Source organism: Balaenoptera physalus (assembly GCF_965194825.1).
Source record: "Balaenoptera physalus genome assembly, chromosome: 19".
Lineage (NCBI taxonomy): Eukaryota > Metazoa > Chordata > Mammalia > Artiodactyla > Balaenopteridae > Balaenoptera > Balaenoptera physalus.
Window position 1 is genome coordinate 13046581 of NC_138900.1, and position 24206 is coordinate 13070786.

Genomic DNA, 24206 nt, shown 5'->3' on the forward strand with positions numbered 1-24206 from the left:
GTGTTTGTAGTTTTTAGTGTATAAATCTTTGCCTCCTTGTGCTGTTGTAAGTGGAATTGTTTTCTTAATTTCCTTTTTGGATTATTCATTGCTGGTGTATAGAAACAATTTGTTTTTGTGTGTTGCTCTTGCTGAATTTGTTAGCTCTAGTAATTGTTTTGTGGATTATTTGTGATTTTCTGTATATAAGATCATGTTATCTGCAAATGAGATACTTTTACTTATTCCTTTTCAAGCTGGATACTTTTTATCTTTTTCTTTTTCTCTGGCTAGAACTTCCATTACAGTGTTTGATAGCAGTGGTGAAGGTGGACATCTTTGTCTTGTTCCTGATCTTAGGGGAAAGTTTTCATCCTTTCATCATTGAGTATGTTGTTAACTTGTGGGTTTTTCATAGATGTCCTTTATCCTGTGGAAGAAATTCCCTTCTCTTCCTAGCTTACTGAGTATTTTTATCATGAAAGAGCATTGGATTTTGTCGAACGCTTTTTCTGTGTCAATCTGGATGACCTTGTGTTTTTTACTCTTCATGATATATACTGCATTGATTGATTTTCATGTATTTGAACCACCCTGGCAGTCCTGGGATAAAACTCACTTGGTCATGGTATATAGTCCTTTTTATTGTGCTGTTGAATTTGGGGTCTTGCTAGTTTCTGAACCTTACATACATGGAATCATTTAGTATCTAATTTGAAAGAATTTAACAAGTTAAAACCTATAAGATAGTCAGGACAGTGCTTGGCAGGCACAAAGTACCACTATATAGTACTATCTGATCATCGTCATCAATTAACGGGATATCCTCATAAGAGGAAACAAAGACACAGAGAAGTGAGGTGACTTATTGGAGCCCACCCTGCCATCCTGCCTCTCCATGTGCTATGTGAGTGAAGGGCCTGGCACACTCTTTGCTTGCCCAGTGGACTGATGATAAAGAGCATTTATTGATTTATTGGTGTGCTGGGCCCTAGCTAGGCTGGGTGCTTTATGTGTGCTTTATATTTGCCATCTCATTTTATTTTTTTTAGCACCTTGAGATATAATTCACATACCATACAATTCAGCCACTTAAAGCGCACAGTTCAGTGGCTTTTAGGGTACTTAGAGTAGTGCATCCATCACCACAGTCGATTTCAGAACATTCTCACTACCCTAAAAAGGACTCCCCCTTGGCCATCACCCTCCAATCTCCCCCCAGACTCGCCCCCTCCTCAGCCGTAGGCAACCAGTAATCAACTTTTCATCTCTGTAAGTTTCCCTATTCTGGACATTTTATGTAAATGAAATCATATAATTTGTGATCCTTCGTGACAGGCTTCTTTCACTTAGCATAAGGTATGATTCATCAACCTTGTAGCATGTATTAATACTTCATTTCCTTTTTTTTTTTTTCTTTTGGCCGCATTGCACGACATGAGGGATCTTAGTTCCCCAATCAGGGATCGAACCCGTGCTCCCTGCACTGGAAGTATGGAGTCCTAACCACTGGACCACCAGGGAATTCCCAATATTTCATTTCTTTTTATGACTAATATTAATGTTCCATCATACGGATATGTCACGTTTTGTTTATCCATTCATTAGTTGATGAACTTCTGAGTTTCCACTCTTTTTGTTCTTTTAAGATTTATTATTTATTTATTTATTTATTTTATTTATTATTTTTGGCTGCGTCGGGTCTTAGCTGCAACTGCAGCACACAGGATCTTCGTTGAGGCATGTGGGATCTTTCGTTGAGGCATGTGGGATCTTTTGTTGCAGCACACGGGCTCTTGCGATGCGGTGCTGGGCTTCTCTCTAGTTGTGGCATGTGGGTTTTCTCTTCTCTAGTTGTGGTGCACGGGCTCCAGGGCGCATGGGCTCTGTAGTTTGCGACACGCAGGCTCTCTAGTTGAGACGCCCGAGCTCAGTAGTTGTGGCATGTGGGCTTAGTTGCCCCGCGGCATGTGGGATCTTAGTTCCCCAACCAGGGATCGAACCCACGTCCCCTGCATTATAAGGTGTATTCTTTACCACTGGACCACCAGGGAAGTCCCTCCACCCTTTACTATAATGAATAATGTTGCTGTGGACATTTATGTTTTTTGTGTGGATATATGTTTCACCATCTTATTTTAGTCCATAGCAGCCCTCTGAGGAGTGGGGTCCTTATAGTGTGCACCTGTATGTATGTGTGTACAGGGTGCCTGGATATTCACGGTTAGAAAAAACGGAAGGGGTCAAGGAGCATTCGGAGGGCACAGCAACAGTTATACCCCGCCTGGCGCAGTGTTTTGACATTTGACCCACCTGCACAGCTGTACTGGTGAACACCCGCCCGTGGGATGTGGCCGTACAGGGCCACAGGGCGTGTGTGTTTGGAAGCCTGGGCCTCCCCTGGGACCGGGCCACGCGCTGGCAAGGATGGCTCGCTGCTGGACACACGCTGAGGCAGCTGGTGCCCTGAGGCCCTGCGGCAGGCGCCTTCCTGCAGGCATGACCTCTGGATCACTGGGCCCAGCCCAGTGCCCAGCCTGCATTAGCAGGGGCCGCCTCGAGGGTTTCTCCGGGAGAAGCACCTTCCTGCCCACCCTCTTGTCCGTCCTCCTCCCACTGTGGTGCCCGTTGTGAGGCACTGCCACGCTGGGCTGGCTGCCCTGACCTCTCTCCCTCCCACCCTGCCTCCGTACAGGTGAGTACATCAAGACCTGGCGGCCCCGGTACTTCCTGCTGAAGAGCGACGGCTCCTTCATTGGATATAAGGAGCGGCCCGAGGCCCCTGACCAGACCCTGCCCCCCTTAAACAACTTCTCTGTCGCAGGTGCGTCTCAGGGACTCAGAGAACGGCTGGCAGGTCTTGGGGACACGTGGGGCTTGATCGTTCTTGGGCTGTGGGCCTGTCTGGGGCCTGTTTGCCCTCAGATCTATTTCCCACCCTTTCCCTGCTCCACCTCTGTGTTACTGGGCCTGGGGGGTGTACTGGTCAGCAGTGGAGAGTGGGAAGAAGAGAGAAGCTGGGGCATTTTCCGGCCTTCTGTCCCCTCTGTGGTACCCGAAGTGGTGCCTTCTTGCCAGACACTGACCAGTGAAAGCTTGGCCGGTGCAAAGCCCTTGCCTGGGCCTCACAGAACCTGCCCTCAACCCACTGCCACCTTCCTTCCCCGCTGACCTGATTGGTCACCACATCCTTGTCCCACCTCCTTAGAACATTTCAAAGACACTCACCTCCACCGCCACCTCGTAGCCCAGACCACTGTCCTCTCCCCACTAGCTCCCTGCTCTAGCCTCTTCCCCAGCCTCGCCTCTCGAGGCCACCCCACCTGCTTGCTCTGGAATCCAGCCCCACGCCCCTCTCTGTCCTGCTTAAAGCCTTGTCCTGGTGGCTTTCCTGTGTGCTGGTGACCCCCACGTGGCTGTTCCCAGCCCTGGCTTCCCTCCTGAACTCTCCCCACCTGTGCCAAGGAGCTTCCTGCATGTTTCTCCCTGGGATACCCACCGTGGGATACCTACCATGTCCCAAACTGGCCTTTGGGTCTCCTCTCCCTCCCTAACCTTCTCGACCTCCCCATCTCCTTCTCTGGGAGGGCCCTGTTGCCCCCTCATCCTCAGGCCAGAGGCCAGGGCATCGTCCCAGATGCCTCTCCGTACCTCCTCTGTGGCCCATCTATCTGCCTTTCCCTCCCCTCCCCTGCCCCACTCTGGTGTAGCCCCAGCCTCCTGGGCTCCCGGCCTCCATTCTCTCTCACCCTCTACACGGCAGCCAGAGGGATCTGTCTAAATCTGTTCATGTCCCTTCCCTATTTAAAGCCTTCCATGGCTGCCTGCTGCCCTCAAGACAAAGTCCAGATTCCTCGCCGTGCCCCCTGAGCCCCGCAGGCTGGCCTCTGCTCACCTCTCCAGCCTGTCTCTCACTTCTCCCCGCCTCACACGGCATTGGCTCTTCCCTAAGTCAGCTGGGCCCTCTCTCACCTCTAGGCTTCTGTACACGACACACCCTTCTGCCTTCAGGGCTCAATGCAGAGATGCCCCTTCCTCAGGGGAGCCTCCTGAGCCCCTGGACTGGGTTGGCTGCCTCTTGGGCTCCCCACCCCAGTCAGCCCTGACCACTGCGCCATCACTGGAAGGTCTGTCTCCCCTCCACATACGCACACTGGACCTTGAGCCCTGCGGGGCAAGGCCAGGGCTGTCTCGGTCACTAAAGTGTCGTAGGGCTGGCACACGTGAGGTGGCTTGGGGAATGTGGGGTGCAGACTGGCAGGGCTGTCCCTTTACCCTCCCTGCTCACATCCCTCTTCTGCAGAATGCCAGCTGATGAAGACCGAGAGACCGCGGCCCAACACCTTCGTCATACGCTGCCTGCAGTGGACCACAGTCATCGAGAGGACCTTCCATGTAGACTCTCCGGATGAAAGGCAAGTCTGGGCCTCTGTGTGGCGGCCCTTTGAGAGGGGCCAGGCTCTGTGTGAGGAGAAGGGGCGCAGATGGACAGATTGCCCTGAGCCCCTCCTTAGGAGTTTCCCATCTCAGCCCTTTTGCCAGCTAGGACGTGCAGGGCTTCTCAGCCCTCAGACTCCCACCCACACCGCCCCGTGTCCTCAGACTGGGGGCTGCATTGGAATCGCGGGGGGGGCTTGTTAACAGTGAGGAGCTCTGGGCCACTTCGGGACCTCTGATTGGAGATCTGCAGAGGGTCAGGGAGCCACATTCTTAATGAGCATCTCCATTGATTTTGAGGCAGGTGGTCCAGAGGCAGTTTTTTAAAAGATCAATTTAATAATCAGAAGAGATACAGATTCACCTAGTTGAGAAATCAAACAGCAGAAGGAGGTGTCTAGTGAAAGCTTCACTCTCACTGCAGCCCCCCATCCCCGACCCGCAAGTTAACTGCTGTTCTTATGTGTCCTGTAAGAGCTTGCTCACTGTGAACGCGGACGAGCTCACTCAGATAGGACTTCGGTGCCCTGCTCCCCTTGTTTTTTCTTTTTACACAAAAGGTGGCATTGTACCCAAACTGTTCTGAACTTGCTTTTTATTTAATGTATGTTGGGGACTCTCTCTGCTTCAGTATATATAGAGTTGCTGCTGCTGCATTTTTTTTTTTAACAGCTGCACGTCTGTGTCCCCGAGTTTGTTTAGCAGTTCTTTATTCATGGTGACAGGGGTTGTTTCAGCCTTTTGGGCTCATTAGAATAATGAGATAATTATAATTAGATAAGCAATAATTAGATAAGCAGTACCTTGTGCTTATCTTGTTCGACATACTTGTAGTTAAATCTGTAAGATGAATTCTTAGATGTGGGATTGCTGGGTCACAGGGGAATATGCATTTGTAATGTTGAGAAATGCTTCTTTTAGGCCATGTCTAAGAGTGTCCTCACAGCCTTGTGTTTTCAAACGCTTGGATTTTTACCAAACGTTTGGTGAGTTTGAGTGTCCTTTCGTGTGTTCAGGGGCCATGTGAGTTTCCCTTTCTGAACTATCTGTTGGTATCCTTTGTCTGTTTTTCTTTTGGGTACTTGGTCTTTTGCTTATTCATTTCTGAAAGCTCTTTATAAGAGAGCTTAGATCTTTGTAATGAGTGGCAAATATTTTTCCCTCACTTTGTCCCTTTGGCCTTCACTTTGAGAAATATTCCTTTAGCTTGTCTGTGGGGTGAGGATTCAGCTGATCCTCTGGAAAACCCTAAAACAGTGCGTCCAAGAGAAGTTTCTGCCATGATAGAAATGTTCAATAGCTCTGGTGTCCAAGAGGGCAGCCACTACTCACATATGCCTGTTGAGCATTTGAAATGTGAAATGCGGCTAATGAGACTGAAAATGGAATTTTGTATTTTATTTAATTATCTTAAATTTTTAAATAGCCCCACATGGCTAGTGGCTACCTTTATGGACAGTGCATTTCTAGAGCATACACAAAACAGTATCATAAGACATATTACGGTAATCTATACTGTAATTGTCATTGCAAAGCTTCCCAAGATTAAAAATACAGCTGCCCCACCATGGGGAACAGGATGACCATCTCAGGCCCGCTGAGGTGTTACTCAGGTGAAAACTGGGTACAGAAGCATGGACTGCCAGTAAAAGCAAATTGAGACCGGTAGGTGCGTCGTGTCTAGGTGTTGGGCTGAGTTTTGAGGAATGGGTAGGAGTTGGCCATGGAGACAGGAAGAAGAAGGTGGCTTCAGGAAAAGGGACCAGCATGTGAAAGGCCTGGAGGCGAGGCTGCTTGTCATTCCAGAGACAAGAGGGTTAAGCATCACTAAAGAATCAAGGGCCAGGGGTCTTGGAAGAGGGGAAGCGGAGGCCTTGAAGCTGGCAAGCTCAGCTGGCGCCTGGACTCCAGATGGAGGTCCCCACAGGGCTTGGCAAGCAGTGAATCAATTGGGGTTTGTCACAGCGCTGCTAAAAGATTCAGGGGGATGATAAACAGGAAGCCCTTGACTCAGCAGTACCTGGCACACACTTCGCAAGCCTGGAGAAGGAGCAGTGGGGAGCTGGCAAAACGTTTTAGTAGGCAAGAGACCTGCTGTAGTTTCCATTATAGGAAGATGCCGTGCTCTCTGGCGTGGGGAAGAATCCCTTTACTAAGACTGTGCGGGCTAGAGAGCCCCCAGCTTCGTCCTTCTCTTCGTACCTGCCACTGCCACTGGAAAGAAATCTGATAGGATTGCTCTGAGACCAAACCCCAGATTGCTGACCTTAACCCCAGGGAAGGTGTGAGCCAGAAACCCGGAAGAGGGAGGCTGCTCTGCTCATGGCTCTCCTCACCGCCCTGCCCGGGCCTGAGCCTGGGGAGGGGCGGGGGCGGGGTGAGGACCGACAGGGGCCACGCTGCTGACTGGTGGTTGCCTGGGTGCTGCAGCGGCCTGCGCGCTTCCTCCCCCAGGCGGCTCTCCCCAGGGCACCTAGAGCGATTCCCCTACTCCCTGCCCCGCCTTGTTGTTTCAGGTGGACAGAACAGTTGAAAGAACAGTATCGTAAATGAGCCGCTAGATACCCTGCACCTAGGTTCGGCAATTCAACATCTGCCATGTTTGCCTCATCTGGCTGTGTTTTATGCTGCATCTTGAACTTCTGTTCGTACTTTGTGACGCGTTTCTCCTTAATACATCAGCAGGCATCTCCTAAGAATAAGGACTTTCTTCTACAGAATCCTGGTGCCCTTATCATACCTGAGATGATCATTGATAATATGTATTTACTAACATCCTCTCTAGATCTGTGCCGTAGTTGAATTTCCCCAGTTGTCCTCAAAATGTTGTTTTTCAGACCAGGATTTGAAAAACCAAGGTACATGTTGTCTCTGGCCTATTTTAATCTAGTTCAGCCTTTGTCTTTCTTCCCCGACCATGACATTAATTTTTTTTGACAAGCCAGGCTAGTTGTCTTGTAAGATGTCCCATACTCTGGATGTGTCTTATTTTTGCCTTTTGGCACTGTTTTCTTTGTTCCTCCGTGCCTGTATTTCCTGTAAACCAGAAATAAGGTCTGAAGCAAGTTTGGCAAACTATGGCCTGGCCTCGTTTTTTTTCTTTTTAATTAATTAATTTATTTATTTTTGGCTGCATTGGGTCTTTGTTGCTGCACGCGGGCTTTCTCTAGTTGTGGCAAGCGGGGGCTACTCTTCATTGCGGTGTGTGGGCTTCTCATTGCGGTGGCTTCTCTTGTTGTGGAGCATGGGCTCTAGGTGCGCGGGCTTCAGTAGTTGTGGCACGTGGGCTCAGGAGTTGTGGCTCGCGGGCTTTAGAGCGCAGGCTCAGTAGTTGTGGCACACGGGCTTAGTTGCTCCACGGCATGTGGGATCTTCCCGGACCAGGGCTCGAACCCATGTCCCCTGCATTGGCAGGCAGATTCTTAACCACTGTGCCACCAGGGAAGTCCCTGGCCTCCTATTTTTATAAGTAAAGTTTTATTGGAACATACCACACCCATTTATTTACCAATTATCTATGACTGTTTTTGCTGTCCTGTGGCAGAATTGAGTAGTGACCGAGCTGTGACAGGGACTGTGTGATCTGCAAGGCCTAAAATATTTATTATTTGGTCCTTTCCAGGAGAAGTTTGCAGACCCTTGGTCTTGGCAGGTATACTTAATAGTGCATCACATTAGTGTGATCTTTTTAATGTAAATTTTATCTTGTAATTTCTCTGTTTAGAACTCTTAGTGGCTTTTAGTTCCACTTGGAGTAAACTCCAAAGTCGATGCTCTGTTCTACAGAGTCCTACATGATCTGGCGTCCTCTCCAGAATCATTTCCTACCACCAATTCCGTCAACTTCAGCCACCCTGGTCTCCATGCTGTTCCTTAAACATGCCAAGCACACTTGCTACCTCAGGACCTTTGCACTTGCTGTTTCCTTTGCTTAGAATCCTTTTCCCCCAGATATCATTACAGTTCTCTTTCTAACTTTGTGAGGTCTCTGCTCAAATGCCACCTTCTCAGAGTGTCCTGCTCTGCCTTCCATGACTGTTAACCTTTACCCTGCTTTATTTTTCTTCATAGCATCTATCCTACCTGGTGTGACATTTTCTTTTTTCTTCTTTTTTTTTCGGCCACGCAGTACAGCTTGCGGGATCCTAGTTCCCCAACCAGGGATTGAGCCCGTGCCCTGCAGGGGCCTGCAGTAGAAGCGCGGAGTCCTAACCACTGGACCACCAGGGAATTCCTGACATTTCCTATGTATTTATTTGTGCCGGGAATATAACTAGGTGTTCAGTAAATGTTTGTTGAATGAATAAAAGAATAATTAGAACTAATGCTCTGTTGAGCCAGACCTTACTCTAACGTCTTTACATGTATTAACTCATTTATTCTCACAACATTTCTAGGAGGGAGTTCCTCACCTGCTAAAGAGGCATAATGATGGTGAAGCCGAGGCACAGAGAGTTACAGAATAAAAGAAAGAAGAAGATCTGAAGGGCCTGGGTTTTCCCTACCAGGCAGGGCTGGACCTGGGTCAGCCAAGTCAGCCCATCTGAGAGTGTCTGAACAGAGGGAGACCCCAGATGCCCTCCAGCTGTGAACACCCCTCTGGTTCAGAGGAGGGCCCTTGTTAGGGAGAGAGGTCCACCTCTGCCATTAGACCAGCAGTCAGCTGTTATTTCTGAGGCTGTGACGAGGACAGGCCTGTGCACTAAGGACAGCTCGGCCACCCCCAGTTCACCGAGCTTCCCTCCAGGGTGCAGTTCGTTCTGCTCAGCAGGGTAGCCCAGGGCTGGGGCCCAGGGTCTGGAGTCAGACCAGCCACTGTGCCGCTTCCTCAGTGGGGCTCAGTTCCCTGGCTGTCGTGAGGAACGCAGAGGACGTGGATGTGGATGCGCCTGGCCTGGGCGCCCCGTGGAATCGCGCTTGTTGGTGCCTTTTTCTCCTCCGTCTTCTGTGCCCACGGCTCCTTCCGCCTCGGTCCTGCCGTAGCCTCCTCGTGCTTCCTGTCTCGGCTCCCAGTCCGTACCCCACGCAGCTGCCGCCTGCTTACAGCCGACATCAGATCCTGTCACCCACCTGATAAACCCTTCCAGGACTTCCTGTGATGTTAAGGATCAAGACGTAAATCCCTCACACAGTGGCTCGTGGAGCTGGGTGTGGCCGGTCCTCCCTCCTACCCTCATCCCTTCCATTCCTCTCTCTCTGTTGGCTCCAGACATGCTGGCACCTGCTGTGCCTTCCACAGACACCCCAGGCTCCCTCCTCGGGCCCTTGGCCACGCTGGTCACTCTGCCTGTATTCTTTTCCCTCTTGGCACTTTGCAGGCCTACCTCCTTCCCTCCATTTCATTTATTTCACAGCTAAGTCCCTGTTCTTGGCACTGGGGATGTCCCACGTTCCAGGGGCGTCTTCCAGGTCCCGGCTTACGTGCCACCTCCTCAGAGCGGCCTTCCCTGACCGCCCTCTGAGAAGGGGCTTCCTCTCCAGCCCCTGCCTTGGAGCCTTGACATACTTGTCTTCTCCCTTAGGCCTGGAGCTCCAATGGGGCTTGTTCCCTGCTGCACCCTCAGCACCCAGAACAAGGCCTGGCACGTAGAAGACACTCGGGAGGGATTTGCAGGCTGGCTGGGTGAATTCTCATAACCCCTTGAGGTGTTTACTCTGTGCCTGGCACTGTCTTGAGTGCTTTGTATCCTGTGCTCCCTCACATGACCCTCTGGTCCCCGCTCCACGTGTCAGCCCACTGAGGCACCGGAAGGTCAAGTGGCCTGCCCGGTGTTGCCTCCGGGAAGGGGCAGGACTCCCGACAGGCGGCTTTCCTTCGCCCGCTTCTGGGCTCCTCGGCACGGTGGCCCTTATTCCCTGAGCGTTCCTGCGAGTTTGCCCTGCTTGATCCTCCGGGGCCTGGTGGGCCTGGTCTGGGAGGAAGCTGCAGCTCATCAAGGCGGGCAGTGTGGTGCCGGGGCCGGGGGGAGCCCAGGCACGGGGCTCAACTCCACTGCCTTGTAGCCTCGTGACCTCTGCAGGTGACTCCACCTCCATGCGCCTCAGTTTCCTCATCAGAAGCACGGCCCCTCCCCCGCCAGCCCCCTTGAGGAGCATGGAATGCGGTGGTGTGCGTTATTTTTCTCCGCGTGTCCCTCGGGGCAGGAGGCTCTTTCCCCTGGGGGCTCTCCTTTGAGGGGTGGAAGGCATGTTAGCCCCGGCCCTGGGTAGGAGCTCCCCTCTGCCCCAGACACCATGTTGCAAACCCTTGAGGAGTATCCTGGACGGAGGCCCTTGCTTTTTCTCTGAAATTCTGAGTGCTGCAACCTTGCCACCTCGGTCCAGTTGGAACAGGATCGGGAGCTTGTCGGGCAGCGGGAGAGTTACCCCCGACCAGCCTCCTGCATCTCCGTGGGTTCTGGCTCCAGATGGGATGGGTCCAGGTCTCACCAGTGTCTTTAGCCCCGTCCTTGAGTCAAGCACTTTCTCTGGGTGCAGGCTGTGCACACAGCAGCTCGCTAGCGTCTCAGTGCCCCCAGTGTACCAAGGAGGGGGCAAGCTGGGAGGCCTGGGCTTGCCCAGGTGGCAGAGTTGCTGTTTGAGCCCCAGCTCTGCTGCCCAGAGAGGCCCCACACAGCTGCTTCCGGTGCTCCCTCCCGCGGTGTGGAAGCTCCAGCCTCTCGTTCATTCAGGTCCTGTTGATGGACTGCGTTCTCCCTGACAAACAAAGATGATAGCACACTACATATCTTGGTCTGCAAGTTGCTTTTTCTATGTGACAGTCCCTCGAGATCTCTATATGTGAAGTATATACGTATTTTTTTCTTTTTAGTATATTCAGTGTGTCTTAGGAGATCGGTGATTTTTTTTTTTTTTTCCGTCCACGGTCATATACCCAAAGTCAACATTTTAAAATTTCTAAGAGGACAGTTATGATCGGATAAAGCCACGGGATATGCTCTTCCTACCCCTATTTTTTTAAAAAACAGGAATATTAACATAGGGATAGGGATTTGTACTGTTATTTGTTCCAAAGAGGGCATGGGTAAAACGCGTTGAGAAATGCCAACCTGAGGCAGTGAGTCAAGGAGCGAAGAGGCTCGCGCTGCTGTGCCTGGGTGTGCGCTGGGCTTGGGGCCGCTCGGGGTTTGGGTTGCCAGTCATTCCCCAGATACTTACCGAGTACCCGCCGGGGTGCTGGCTCACACCATGTATGAACAGACCAAATCCCTGGCCTCGTGCGGGGGTGTGGACATATGTGGCTTGTGGGGCCCGCAGACTCTGCTCAGGCTTGGGGAGGGCTGGTGTGCCAGCACCTGATACTTGTGCTCGTGGTACACATGCATCTGTCTTAGGAAGCGTGATCTCACGTGAGTGACGCCACTTGGACAGGCGGAGCTTCTAGGTGTGAACTGGGACCCATCGGCTTGGTTGCTGCTTTGCTCAGCGAGGCACGGAGCTCAGCCAGAACTGTGCACGTGGCTTTTATAGACATAAGCAAAATCCATAGGGGGTTCAACAAATATTGGGCTCAGCCACCTACAATTGTGTGGTGGGTCCAAAATAATGGGGAGGTGTGGACAATTTAGTATCGTTTAGCAGCTTCATATTTTTTTCTTTTTGGTGTGTGGTCTTTTTTACTTTTTTCTTCTAGATGCATTTTCCCTCTCTACAGAAAGAACTTTTGCAAGTATCAAAAGAAAATTCTTTCCCAACAAGTTCTAGATCATGAGTGACACAACTAGCGTATTGTTCTTAAACCCGTCTGCCTTCTGCTGGGACCTGCTTCCGTGTCCGCCACCTTCTCTCTCCCGTCCCTGCCCCACCAGGATGGTCCCTGACCTGTCCTCCCAGCAGACGGGCACCTCCAGGGAGTCATGTCGGTCAGCTCTTGCCTTGAAGATCTCCAGCTTTTTTGGCTAATGAATGCCTCCTTCTGCTCTTGATTCTCTTTTGCAAGACACTGGTCACTTGTGCACATGAGCTTGTCATTCGTTCTCAGGGACTCAGAGGAGCACTGTCTCTCTCTCGTTCAAGGTTCAGGGTGGCGGCTTATTTTCAAGGGGCCGTGAAGAAAGGCCGTCTCCCCTCTAGTCACGTAATTGCTGCCGGACTTCAGGTGGCCCTCAGGTCCGGCCCCTTCTGGGACACAGATGGTCTCTGTCCTTGTTCTGCTGTTGCCCTGTCCCGCCCACCACAGCCAGAGGGTCTGTCAGATTTCAGTCTGGTCCCTCCAGCTCCACTAGGTCAGACACATCTCAACAAAATGCCCGAAGGTGCTTGGGCATTTGCTTGTCCATCGTCCATCGTCCATCGTGGGGCGTGGGGCTCGGCCTTTCCTGCCCCGAGGCACAGGCGCCCCAGGACTCTCAGCTCCCGGGATGTGTCCCCGCACAGGGAGGAGTGGATGCAGGCCATCCAGATGGTTGCCAACAGCCTCAAGCAGCGGGGCCCGGGGGAGGATCCCATGGACTACAAGTGTGGCTCCCCCAGCGACTCCTCTGCAGCCGAGGAGATGGAAGTGGCAGTTAGCAAGGCGCGGGCCAAGGTGGTAAGTGCTGGGAAGGCAGGTGGCCAGCGGTTGGGGCCTGCCACTCAGTGAGCAACCCTCTCCCTCTCAAGCCTGGCCCTGCCGCCCTTGATTTCCATACTGAGAGCACGGGCCCAGCCAGGACACTTCCTGACTGCCCTGTAGACTGGGTGATTTCAGGTTGTAGATGCCCCGGTGCTGCTCTGGGCCCACAGGGTGAGGGGCAGCCTTATCCCGGGGGGTCGTGAAGACCCGTCTACCCCCACGTCAGAACCCTAGGCTCAGCCGAATGGTGGGAGAGCCTTGGTCTGAAGGCCACTTCAGAACAAACAGTTGCTGCCCGGAGCCTCCCTTCCTGCTCCTGCCTGAGCATTTTGGCAACAGTGTCCTTTGATTTTTCCCTTTTCTTTGTTAAAATTTCTTCCCATGGGCCACGTGCCAAGCACTGACTGTCCGACTCTCTCCCCATCCCGGGCAGACCATGAATGACTTCGACTATCTCAAGCTCCTGGGCAAGGGCACCTTTGGCAAAGTCATCCTGGTGCGGGAGAAGGCCAGCGGCCGCTACTACGCCATGAAGATCCTGCGGAAGGAGGTTATCATCGCTAAGGTGGGCCCTCCCAGGGCTGCTGCGGGCTGGCCGCTGTGGGGGACACAGTTCGGAGCCCGACGGTGGTCAGGAGCACGCGCTGGGCGGGACGCTTCCCGGGTCTGCTTCTGTGTCCCCCAACCCAGACCTATTGCTTAGTCCTGTGAGTCCCCAGAGAAGGGGAGCCTGAGGCCCAGAGAGTGGGGCCCTGCCTGCTGAGTCCCCCACCCTCTGGGCACCAGGAAGTGTGGCTGGGGCCTCACCCAGCAGGTGCTGTCAGGCCTGAAGGAAGCCCCTGTGGCGGCAGAGGGCCTGTGGGGAGGCCACAAGGGTGGGGCTTGGCTCAGGGTGTCTCAGGAGGAGGCTGGGCCAGGAATGGAGTTCTATTCCTTTTTTTCCTTATTTAAAGTTTTTAAAATAGGAAATTCCTAACATACATAAAATTTTTTAAAGAAAAATAAATATAATGGACTCCCATTTAGCAGTCATCAGCTTCAACATTAACTAACATTTGGCCAGTCTTGTTTCATTACCTTTGCACTGCTCGTTTTTTGTTCTGGAGTACTTTAAGGCATGTCCTAGACATCACAGATTTTCAGCCATACCTACTTAGATGTGTATTTTTAACAGATGATGATTTTAAAGACTGTAATCATGGTACTGTGATCATATCCAACAGAATTAACAGTCCCTGGTGTCATCGGTCCACGGCAGGCTTTCTCAGCCTCAGCACTGACGTTTGGACCAGACCATTCTCTGCTGTGGGGCAGTCTTGTGCACTGTGGGACATGTAGCAGCACCCCTGGCCTCTGCCAGGGCACCCCTCCACCCCGAGTTGTGACAGTCAAAAATGTTCTTTGACATTACTGCCGATGTTATTACATTATCCCCTGGAGACAGACTCGCCCTGTGGAGAGCCAGTGTCTGGGCACTGCAGCTCCCTGGGCTACTGCCGTGCACTCAGATACCAAACTCAAGCCCATGTTAGAGTCCTGGGAGCGGGGGGGGCCTGTGACTCTGTGCTGGGCCCGCCCCCTGAGTTTCTGATTCATGGGTCCGAGGAGGGGGCCCGATAATTTGCATTTTTCCAAGTTCCCAGGCGACGCTGATGCTGCCAGTGTGGGGACCACACGTGGAGAACCGCTGCTCACAGCCTAGAGTCCTGATTAGATCCAGGTCCTTCAGGAACGTTTATAGGTGGTGATTCCCGTGGCCTGTGGCATCACCTTAGGGGTCTCAAAATGTCTGCTCGCCCCCCCACCAAGGATGTCAGAATTGACCGTGGGTTCAGGTGGTGATAGCCGGATCCTCCCTTGTGAAGTAACCGTCAGCTTCTCGCCTTATGGTTCTGAGAGCGAGCCACGGAGTGTGCTTGCCTGGGCCTGGTGTTTCATCAGGGCTTGTGAATGGAAGCATTCTGCTCCTGCCGTTCTGTCTGTGTATTGACTAGGAATGGAACTGGATATCACCAAGATGTTGCTCCCCCATCTCTCAAGTGGGGCGGGGGGGTGTGGCCGACGTGGTGGTGCCCTCCAGCCCCTCACCCAGCCTCTGTCTGCAGGATGAAGTCGCTCACACGGTCACCGAGAGCCGGGTCCTCCAGAACACCAGGCACCCATTCCTCACTGTGAGTAGCACTCTTGTCCCAGGCAGGGCCTCGCCTGCCTGTGGGGCCTCCGGGCTGGCCCCCTAGGACAGAGCTCAGGGAAAGAGCCTGACCCCTGCCACTGTGAAGAACAGACTTGGTGTTGGCCAGATGGCTGGGGCACGGTGTTATGGGCTCTCTGGGCAGCCTGAACCAAGACACCAGGGGTGGCAGCTTCTTCACAGATGGTGCCTTCATGTCAACACCTCAGCCGATTGATGATACCAGGTTATAAGATGGCCCCAGGAGAGCATGGCTGCTGTCTTTATGGGTTAGAGGCGCTTTGTCCAGCTGGTCGGAGTGGGAACGTTATTTTTTTATGTTTTAAGAGGTAATCCTAGGAGCAGATGTATTATTATTGTGCTGCCTATCAACTTAGGCTGAGCAGACACCTCTTTGGCTACAGTCTCCATCAAGGCCAGCAGCCATCAGTTGAATGGACCAGGTTGAAGATGGCTTACAGGTTGTTTCTCTAGCTCACTTGCTGGCCAGGTGTCCTACTGAGCCAAAACACTTGTTCAAATGAAATCTTACGAGGTTCTTCAGTGTAGAAGACAGGGAGCAGTAGAGTTGTTGTGAGCAAGGGGTCACCTAAGGGTCCTCTTAGGAACTCTCTGTAGCGCTCCTTAGAACGCAGTTTGAGAACTACTTGTTTGTCGGCAGATCGCTTTTCCAGCCTGTTTTGGGGGTTGGCTCCCAAGCCATTGCCAACTCCCAGCCAGCAAACCTCGTGTGTGTGTGTGTGTGTGTGTGTAGGTTTAACCCATTTGACTGTAACATGGGAGGAGGAGAGATGTGAAACAGCTCTGGTTGCTCAGAACATAGTTTCTCCCCTGGCTGTGCCTCTTGGAGGCCTAGTTGAAGGCAGAAGACAGGATTGTTGAGCACAGTAACCCTTTCCCTGCTGTCAGGGCATGAGCTCACTCATACGCCACAAAAGGTGAAGCTGAGATCTGAACCCTGGCCGCCTGATTCCCACGGCCTGAGCCAGGGTGGGGGGTGTATGTGCAGAATCAGCAGCGCCCCTGCCTCCCAGGGCCGAGCGGAGAGCCCTCCTTCTTCCCACTTCCTATCCCGCCTTCCTTCCCCACAGGCGCTGAAGTACGCCTTCCAGACCCACGACCGCCTGTGCTTCGTGATGGAGTATGCCAATGGTGGCGAGGTGAGCTGCGGCTGCCCCCAGGCTGCCTTTCTGGGTGTGGGGGGCAGAGGGAGACTTAGTGGGTGTCATCTTGTTCCATCCGCCCCCCTCCCCTTGAGGCAGGCATCACCATTTCTGTCGTGCAGGAGGGGAAACAGGCTCAGAGCAGTTAAGTGACTTGTCCAAGTTCCCACAGCTAGTGAGTTGGTAGGCAGGATGCAAACTGAGGTCCAGAAAGCTGTGCAGAGGGCTGTGTGGGTGGTTGGCCAACAGCGCTACAAGGACGTTCTTAAAGGCCACAGAGAAAGCGTCTGCGGGTCAGGACCCCCACTCTTTCTGCTGTCAGCGTGGTCTCCTGATGAGAGCCCTCCGCCACTTGCCGTCGCTCACCCGTCACCCGCTGCTCGTCCCTCACACCCTTCTCTCTCCACGCAGGGGTCGCTCACTGGCTTCACCTCTCCCACTTGGTCTCACAGCTTGTCACTTGCTCCTGAGTCGTGGTCCTCTGCTTCCTGGCTGTCGCTCCTCGTTCGCCTCCCCCCTCCTGCCTCCCGCCTCACTCCACTCAGCGCCTGGTGTCTATCCTTCGCTCTTTATCCCTTGCTCTTTTTTTCTTTCTCTTTTCTTTTCTTTTTTTTTTTTTTTGGTTCACGTAAGTTCTTCTCTACTCACCTCCCCTCACTTGGGCTTTCTTGCCGTCACTCGCCGGTTCGTGGGGCAGGCGTCACCTCGTCACTGGGCTGGGTGCCGGGGCCACACACGGTCCCCTCCTCCCCGCCCCTGGGCCGGGGTCTCACCTCCCCTGCCTCCTCTGCTGGCAGCTGTTCTTCCACCTGTCCCGGGAACGCGTCTTCACGGAGGAGCGGGCCCGCTTCTATGGCGCGGAGATCGTGTCAGCCCTGGAGTACCTGCACTCGCGGGATGTGGTGTACCGGGACATCAAGGTGAGCGCGCAGGCCGCGCACCGGCCTTCTGCCCGTCTGCTGAGCGTCCCCCTCCATGGAGGGTCTGTCTGTCTTGTCCTTCTCGGAGCTGAGCCTCCCACCCAGGCCCAAGGTGGTGGTTCCACAGCAGGTGGCCCTGCGTGGGGCCCTTCCAGGCTTCCTGCTGTGCAGCCAGAGGGTGTCGGTTGGTCCAAGCGCTTTAGAAGGTGGCCCGGCCGAGCCCACCAACGCCAGACACACGTGTCCCCTGTGAGACAGTCATTCTGCCCTAGGAGCATGCGCGGGAACAGGTGCCTGTGTCCTTCTCAACGTGGACGCACACGCTCCTAGCAGCACTGTGTACACTGACCCCAAACTGGAAGCAACCCGCGTGTCCGTTGTCGGAAAGCGGGTGAAACACGTGGAGGTGTGTCCATGGAACTCTGCACGGCAGTTCAAGAGGACAAACTACAGCCACACACGATAGCCTGGGCGGGTCTCATGGGCTAAGGCTGAGGGCAAAGCCAGAACAGATGAGGTGAATCCGTATCGTTTACAGTGTGTATATAGGTGGAAAAAATTTTTAAAAAGCAGAGAAGTAAAGTTCTTTCTGTGTTGGAGGAGGTGGTGGGTAATAACAGGGAAGGGGCACGTGGGGGCTTCTGAGGGCGGTGGTGGTCTTTATTGACCTGGTGGAGGTTACGCAGAGGCCCTCTAAAGTGCCCATTTGTGTTAAGTTTAGGAAAAAAGAGGAGAAAGAAAGTGTTCCTTACGTCCGAAGTGTGACAGCCGCAGCCCGCAGCGGGGGAAGCAGTTTGGGCAGGACCTGGCTCCTGTCTCGCCCTGCCCTGCTTTTTAGCAGCTCCCTGGGGGCAGGGGGCGCTGGGGAGGTGCCGGGTCTGGCCTCCCCCTGAGCCTCGGAGGGCCTAACCCTGTGCTGGGGTGTGACCTCTGGTCCCCCCTGGAGCCCCTGGCACAGCTGCCACTACCCCAGGCCACAGCCTCCTCCAGGGAAGGGCAGGGGTGTGTGGAGTTTCAGGGGTGGCAGGAAACCCTGAGATACGTTGTGTCCCTGACACATTGGCTTTTCCTACAGCTGGAAAACCTCATGCTGGACAAAGACGGCCACATCAAGATCACTGACTTCGGCCTGTGCAAAGAGGGCATCAGTGACGGGGCCACCATGAAAACCTTCTGTGGGACCCCTGAATACCTGGCGCCCGAGGTGTCTGGGGCCGGAGGGCCCAGGGGCGTGTGAGGCCGAGGGAGGAGGGGGCCCTCAGCCCTGTGTGCTTCCCCCGCCCAGGCCCTCTGAGGGCAGGGTGCCATTTCCTTCGGTGGCCCTCCCAGCCCCGGGCAGGGCCGTGTCCCCCTCGGGCCCCTCCCAGCGCCTCGGCCCCGGGGGTGTGGGCCGGGCCCCTCACTGCGCCTCCCCGCGCAGGTGCTGGAGGACAACGACTACGGCCGGGCGGTGGACTGGTGGGGGCTGGGCGTGGTCACGTACGAGATGATGTGCGGCCGCCTGCCCTTCTACAACCAGGACCACGAGCGCCTCTTCGAGCTCATCCTCATGGAGGAGATCCGCTTCCCGCGCACGCTCAGCCCGGAGGCCAAGTCCCTGCTTGCTGGGCTGCTTAAGAAGGACCCCAAGCAGAGGTGAGGGCTGGCGTCTGCCCCGCCCAGCCCGGTGTCGCCTGCTGCCACGTCCCTCGGCCTGGAGGGGGCAGCGTCCACAGGTGCACTCGCTCGTGGGCTGCTTGGCGTGTGTGGGTCGTCCCCACAGCTGGCACTTCGGGAGCGCTCCCTTGGCTAGGCCTGTCCTTCGCCCTCTGGCCTCCCTGCCTTGTTTCATGGGGACACTGAGGAACAGGGTGGCCCTGTACCCAGCCTAGGGTGGCAGAGCCAGAATGTGAAGTGGCCGTCTGCCAAGCCCACCCTCTCAGCTCGCAGGATGTGACCCTGGGCACAGGAGCTCCCTCCTGAGCCTCGGATTCCTCCTCTGTGAGGTGGCGGTCTGTGGCGGGACAGAATCATTAAAGGTCGTTCAGGGCCTGCACGTCGCAGGTCCAGGCCTGCACCGAAAGCCCGTCTCCCTGGCCCCGGCTGCCCCGGGAGGCGGGTGCTGATGGCCGTCTCTGCCCAGGCTCGGCGGGGGGCCCAGTGATGCCAAGGAGGTCATGGAGCACAGGTTCTTCCTCAGTATCAACTGGCAGGACGTGGTGCAGAAGAAGGTGAGCACCACTGCCTGCCTGCTGCCCGCAGGAGCCCGGCCGCTCCCGGGCAACCTTGGCTGAGGCCTCCGCTTCTCAGGCACCTGAGCCTGGACTCGTCTCCTCCACAGCTCCTGCCGCCCTTCAAACCTCAGGTCACATCTGAGGTTGACACAAGGTACTTTGACGACGAGTTCACCGCCCAGTCCATCACAATCACACCCCCGGACCGCTGTGAGTGTCTGAGGCCCCCTCTCCCCGCGGGCCTGGCTGGGCGGTGGAGGGGTGGGGTCTGCTCTTGGCCCAGTTCTCCAGGAGGAAGCTCACAGGTCCCCCTCCATGCCTGGGCATTTTACCCTGCAGTATGTTCGCCAGGGCTTTCGCCATTGGCCCACCGGTGGACCTGGTGAGGGTCACCAGGAGCCATTGGCCGCAGCACTTGGGGGAGAGGTCTGGGCAGGAGACGCTTGAGGAGTCATCGGTGCCCACAGTTGTCTCCCAGGTTGCTCAGGTCTTTGGGGCTGGATGGGTTCGGTGATCCTGTAGCTGAGTTCTTACTGTCACCTGCCCAGTGCTGGAGACACAGCAGTGACGAGACAGCCCTGGGCCCTGCCCTCAGGGAGCTCAGAGTCCAGGTGGGCTGACAGCCCACAGTGATCAGGCCTGTGGTATTAGAAGTACAGGGTCTGGAGAAGCTCAGAGGAAATGCCTGACTTGGCCTGTGAGTCAGGGCTTCCTGGAGAAAGAGACATGGCAGCTGAGACTCGCTCTTGGCAGAAGGAGTGGCATGTGGGACTCCCAGAAATGGGAGCACTGCAGAGGTCAGAATAGATGGGGGAAGGGCGAGGGCATCAGGGCCAGAGCAGGAGGATCTTGGGGGCCACTGGAGGAGTACGGACGTGTTGCACGGGGAGCCATGGAAGGGTCTTGGGCAGAGGAGGGAAGGGTTGCATCAGGGCTTTAGCAAGTACCCCCTCCTCAGCTGCATGTGGAGGGGAGGATTGTTGGGGGTAGGAGTGGCGCCCAGGGCAGGGGCTGGGCCACAGAGGTCTGGGCTGGACCCCAGTGTGGCCTGGGGCAGAGGAGCTGGGGGGAGCTTGGGAGGCTGAGTGAGCAGGCTGTGGGGCCCGTGGGCCAGGGCTCTGGCCTGGGGTGGAGCTGTGGCTGAGAGGCTGGGTCTGCGAGGAAGCCCCTGAGCCTCGGTCCGGTGGTCCCCGTTCTCGTTCTCGGGGACAGCGCGCCAGCTGGGGCTTGCACTGTGGTCTGGCTGCAGCCCTTCCTGGGGCTGGGTGGGGTGCCCGGGCCCTCTGCAGGCCGGTTCTCCCCAATCCACCTCCACCGACCCCGCAGATGACAGCCTGGGCTCACTCGAACTGGACCAGCGGACCCACTTCCCCCAGTTCTCCTATTCGGCCAGCATCCGAGAGTGAGCGGAGCGAGCAGCGCTGCCCGCCGCCGCCGCCGCCACGGGACGCACGCGCGGCTGCCATCACCACCGGGGGGCTTTTTTTAAAACTTTTTATTTTGCCTTTTTTGTTTGTGTCCCCATCCCTCACCTCCTGACCCCCATTTCCAGTTTTTTCTTCAGCCCTCTGCCAAACTCACCTCAGCGGTCCTAGTGGCCCTGCCTACAGGATCCTGTCCTGCCCTCACCTTTGTGCCCAGGACAGGATTTGGGAGACTCTCCACTGCCTGCCCCAGGACCAGGCCTTTGGGCAGTTGGAGAGATGCCGGTTTTTAATCAACATAAAGCCCCAGTGAGGGGCGAAGCATGGAGCCGTGGGGCCTACCTGAATTTCTGGCTGGGGCGCCCACAGGCAGCCCTGCCTCTGGGTTGCTGCTTCTGTCAGAGGCTGCCTTCTGGTGGGCCGCCCGGTGGACAGCGCCCTGGTGCTGCCTTCCTTGCCCTGTCGTTAGGCTCGGAGTGGCCTGGCGTGGGGCAATCCAGCCCCCTTCTCCCATGGGGGCGGAAAAGCAATAATGTCCAGGGGTCGGGGGTGCAGGAGTGGGCGAGGGCCTTTGGAAGCCGCATGCAGGACTGGGGGTTCAGGGCTCCCTCGTGGGGAGGGGGCCTGCTCTACCCTGTGGGGAGCCGGGAGGGGGCCCAGGGGATGGGCGCTGCCTCCTGGCCCTGTCTTCCCCCATCCCCTAAGCTGCTCTCCTGACCCTGGGGATGAGGCAGGAGGAGCATTTGGGGGCTGGCTTCCCCACCCAACAGCCCCGTGCCTTACCAGGGCTTCCTTCAGCTGGCCTTACCTCCTGCTGGAGCCCGGGCCTGGCCCCAGCCCCTTCTGAGAATGGGGGTCGGGATGTCCCCCTTCTCTCTGCCTGGGGCGGAGGGGCGCCAGCCTCGGCTGTTACACATCTCGCACCGAGACAGTATTGGGCCCGGTGGACTTGGGTCGAAGAGGGGGTGGGGCTGGGTGTCTGGTACGAACCGAGGTAGGGGCCTCTGCGAAGGGAGGCTCCAGGCCACCTCACTCCTTCCCGCTCTCCGGGCCCCACATTCTGCAGCCTTAAGGTGAACATGTCAGTGCTCTGGGCACTCAACGTGCGTGCCTCAGGCTGTGTGTGTCTGCGGGCGTGCCTGTGCATCTGGGATGCAGATGCACGTGGGGTGTGTGTGTGTGCATGTGTGTTGGGTATGTGTGTGCGAGGGCAAGCGAGTCCCGGCCTCGAGTGTGCGTGGTGTGTGTGGGCTCGGGCCCCGCCCCTGGCTCAAGCATTTCAACCCGAGGGGGAGGGGTGCTAGCCTAGCAGGGGAGCCACACCTGAGGTCCACTTGTTGCCCTGTCCCCCCTGCCCTGTTCCCCCCAGCATCTCTGGGGTTTGGGATTTAGTTTCTGTGGTTTTGATCACCCCAGCCCACCTTCTGTAGGTAGGTCACAGAGAGACATTCTGGGGCGGGGTTGGGGGGGTTGGTTTGGGTGGGTGGGTTCTGACTTTTCCTGTCTGTGTGTGTTTGTCGTTCACCTGACAGTTCTCCCTCCTCCCCACCGGCCTGTCCCCATCCCTCGTGTTTGTACGGTACAAGCAATAAAGACACTCATTTCAGCCTGGGGCCCACCACCCTGGGCCTTTCCTTGCTTCCAGAGTCTGGCCCCGGGCATCAGCTGCCTCCTGCTCCCGTCCTTCTGGTCACGGGGCCTGTTGAGCCACGAGGAAGGGGTGAGGTGTGCTCAAGCTCAGGGTGGAGGGTGGGGGCCGCTGGGGGGGGAAGCTGCCGAAGAGTTGGGGGAAGGCGCCTGGGCGGGGGGTACAGTGGACAGAGACCATTGCAGTCCCTCGGAAGCTGCTTAGGCAGAAAGAGGTGGGGTGGAGAGATGGGGGTGGAAGGGGTGCGAGGTGTCGCTGGGCCCTAGAGTGGGCGTGGGAGGGAGAGGACTCATTTCCTGTGGCCCTTGAGCCCTGGAAGGGGGCACTGCCTGCTCGCCCCATCTTACCTATGGCCCCCAATTCTGACACACAACCCTTGGCGGGTCAGTGGGGTGTGTGGTGGCAGTCGGCTGGGAGCACCTCGGGTTGGGTTACAGCCTTCACAGCTCCGGGACCCCTCTGGCACCTGTCCCTTTAATCCTGGAGTTACCATGCTTGAGTCACTCCTCTCAGACCCCAGGGCCAGGGCTGCCCCTGCGGAGCCCTGGCACAGGTGAATTTAATGTCAGATTTTGCCCGAAGGTGTAGGCCTTTACACACACGGAGCCTTTGAGATTGTAAATGGGGGTAGAGGAAAAGTCAGATGCTACAACCAAGACTCAAGGAATATTTTTTGTTTTCTAACTTCATATGGACTTTATTATGAATTGAGTTACAAAAGTATGTCCTGGTGGTCATATGATAAACGTCAGAGAGGCTTATAAAGAAAAGCCTTTTAAAAGCAACTATACTCCAATAAAAATTAATGAAAAAGAAAAGCCTTTTACTCTTCCCTCTTGTCCAACCCCTGGAGGTGCCCGGTGCTAGAGTTCCTCGTCCCACCACACTGTCACTCAGACCTTCGTGTGGGTCCAGCCCCGCATCTACCTCAGCCAGTTAGTGGTGTCTTAACAGCCCGCGGAGGCCTCCCCCCGGGTTCCTCAGTTGCTGCCCTCAGTTGAATGTGTATCCGTAGATGCAGTGGTGCTTCTTATTTCGGTAGGAGAACTTTTCCCAAATAGGGAGTTTTAGAGGGGAGTGTTTTAATAAATTTTACCAATTAGGGAAATTAAATTTTGAATAGATCTGTCTTTTGTCACGTGCATTTAGACAGTTTCACGAGTTTTGTGAAAGGAGGAGGAGGAAACTCAAAACCACCCCCAGGCCTTGAGCGGTCATTCTGGTCCTCATGTTACCCCTGTGCCAGTGGACACAGTGCCGTGAAAGGCTGTCCCTCTGTCTGCATAACCCTTTCCTCCCAGCTGAGGTCGTCAAGCTGCTGGGCTCTGTACTGCTGCATCTTACCCCTCCCCCCTCCTGCCGGCATATGTACATCAGTAGGCTTGCTGGGTCGTTGGTAGAAACGAGATCCTCCTCTCTGAGCCACTTTTCTGCATTTGGGGGACTCCTCGTGGACACTTGTCATGCCTCCAGCTGCTTCACGAGCTTTCTCTGCTTTCTCGGGTTGGATGTGCCTCAACTGATTCAGCTGCCCCCCGTCGACAAGAATTTACTTGGTTTCCAGTTTGTTTGCTGCTACCAGCAGTACTGTAATAAACCTTTGACAGTGTAACAATCCATCTTATCGCGCTTGTGCTTTTTAAATTTTTGTGGCCTACATTCTAGAGTTGCTGTATT

The 24206-nt window shown here is 55.1% G+C and overlaps 1 protein-coding gene and 2 long non-coding RNA genes across 11 annotated transcripts in view; 2 read left to right on the top strand and 1 right to left on the bottom strand.

Annotated features, from left to right (window-relative positions):
* Nucleotides 1-24206, top strand: part of AKT2 (AKT serine/threonine kinase 2) — a 51362-nt gene that overhangs the window by 25401 nt on the left and 1755 nt on the right. For 6 of the 9 annotated variants that reach the window (XM_082438053.1, XM_082438054.1, XM_082438055.1 and 3 more), the window contains 12 exons: nt 2675-2803; nt 4283-4398; nt 12797-12946; nt 13404-13535; nt 15076-15141; nt 16253-16321; nt 17122-17244; nt 18320-18448; nt 18665-18879; nt 19367-19454; nt 19565-19667; nt 21010-24146. In XM_082438053.1, the coding sequence (XP_082294179.1) occupies nt 2675-2803; nt 4283-4398; nt 12797-12946; nt 13404-13535; nt 15076-15141; nt 16253-16321; nt 17122-17244; nt 18320-18448; nt 18665-18879; nt 19367-19454; nt 19565-19667; nt 21010-21194 (1505 nt within the window). In that variant the 3' untranslated portion in view covers nt 21195-24146. Of the gene's footprint in view, nt 1-2674; nt 2804-4282; nt 4399-12796; nt 12947-13403; nt 13536-15075; nt 15142-16252; nt 16322-17121; nt 17245-18319; nt 18449-18664; nt 18880-19366; nt 19455-19564; nt 19668-20783; nt 20962-21009; nt 24147-24206 lie in introns of those variants that run through there. The other 3 variants (XM_082438058.1, XM_082438059.1, XM_082438060.1) reach the window with 3 other exon arrangements.
* Nucleotides 1-24206, bottom strand: part of LOC309648895 — a 116717-nt gene that overhangs the window by 2279 nt on the left and 90232 nt on the right. The gene's annotated exons all lie outside the window — the stretch shown is intronic.
* Nucleotides 4405-8741, top strand: LOC309648894. The gene is made up of 2 exons (XR_014256847.1): nt 4405-7101; nt 8546-8741. It is a non-coding gene; the product is annotated as an uncharacterized lncRNA (long non-coding RNA).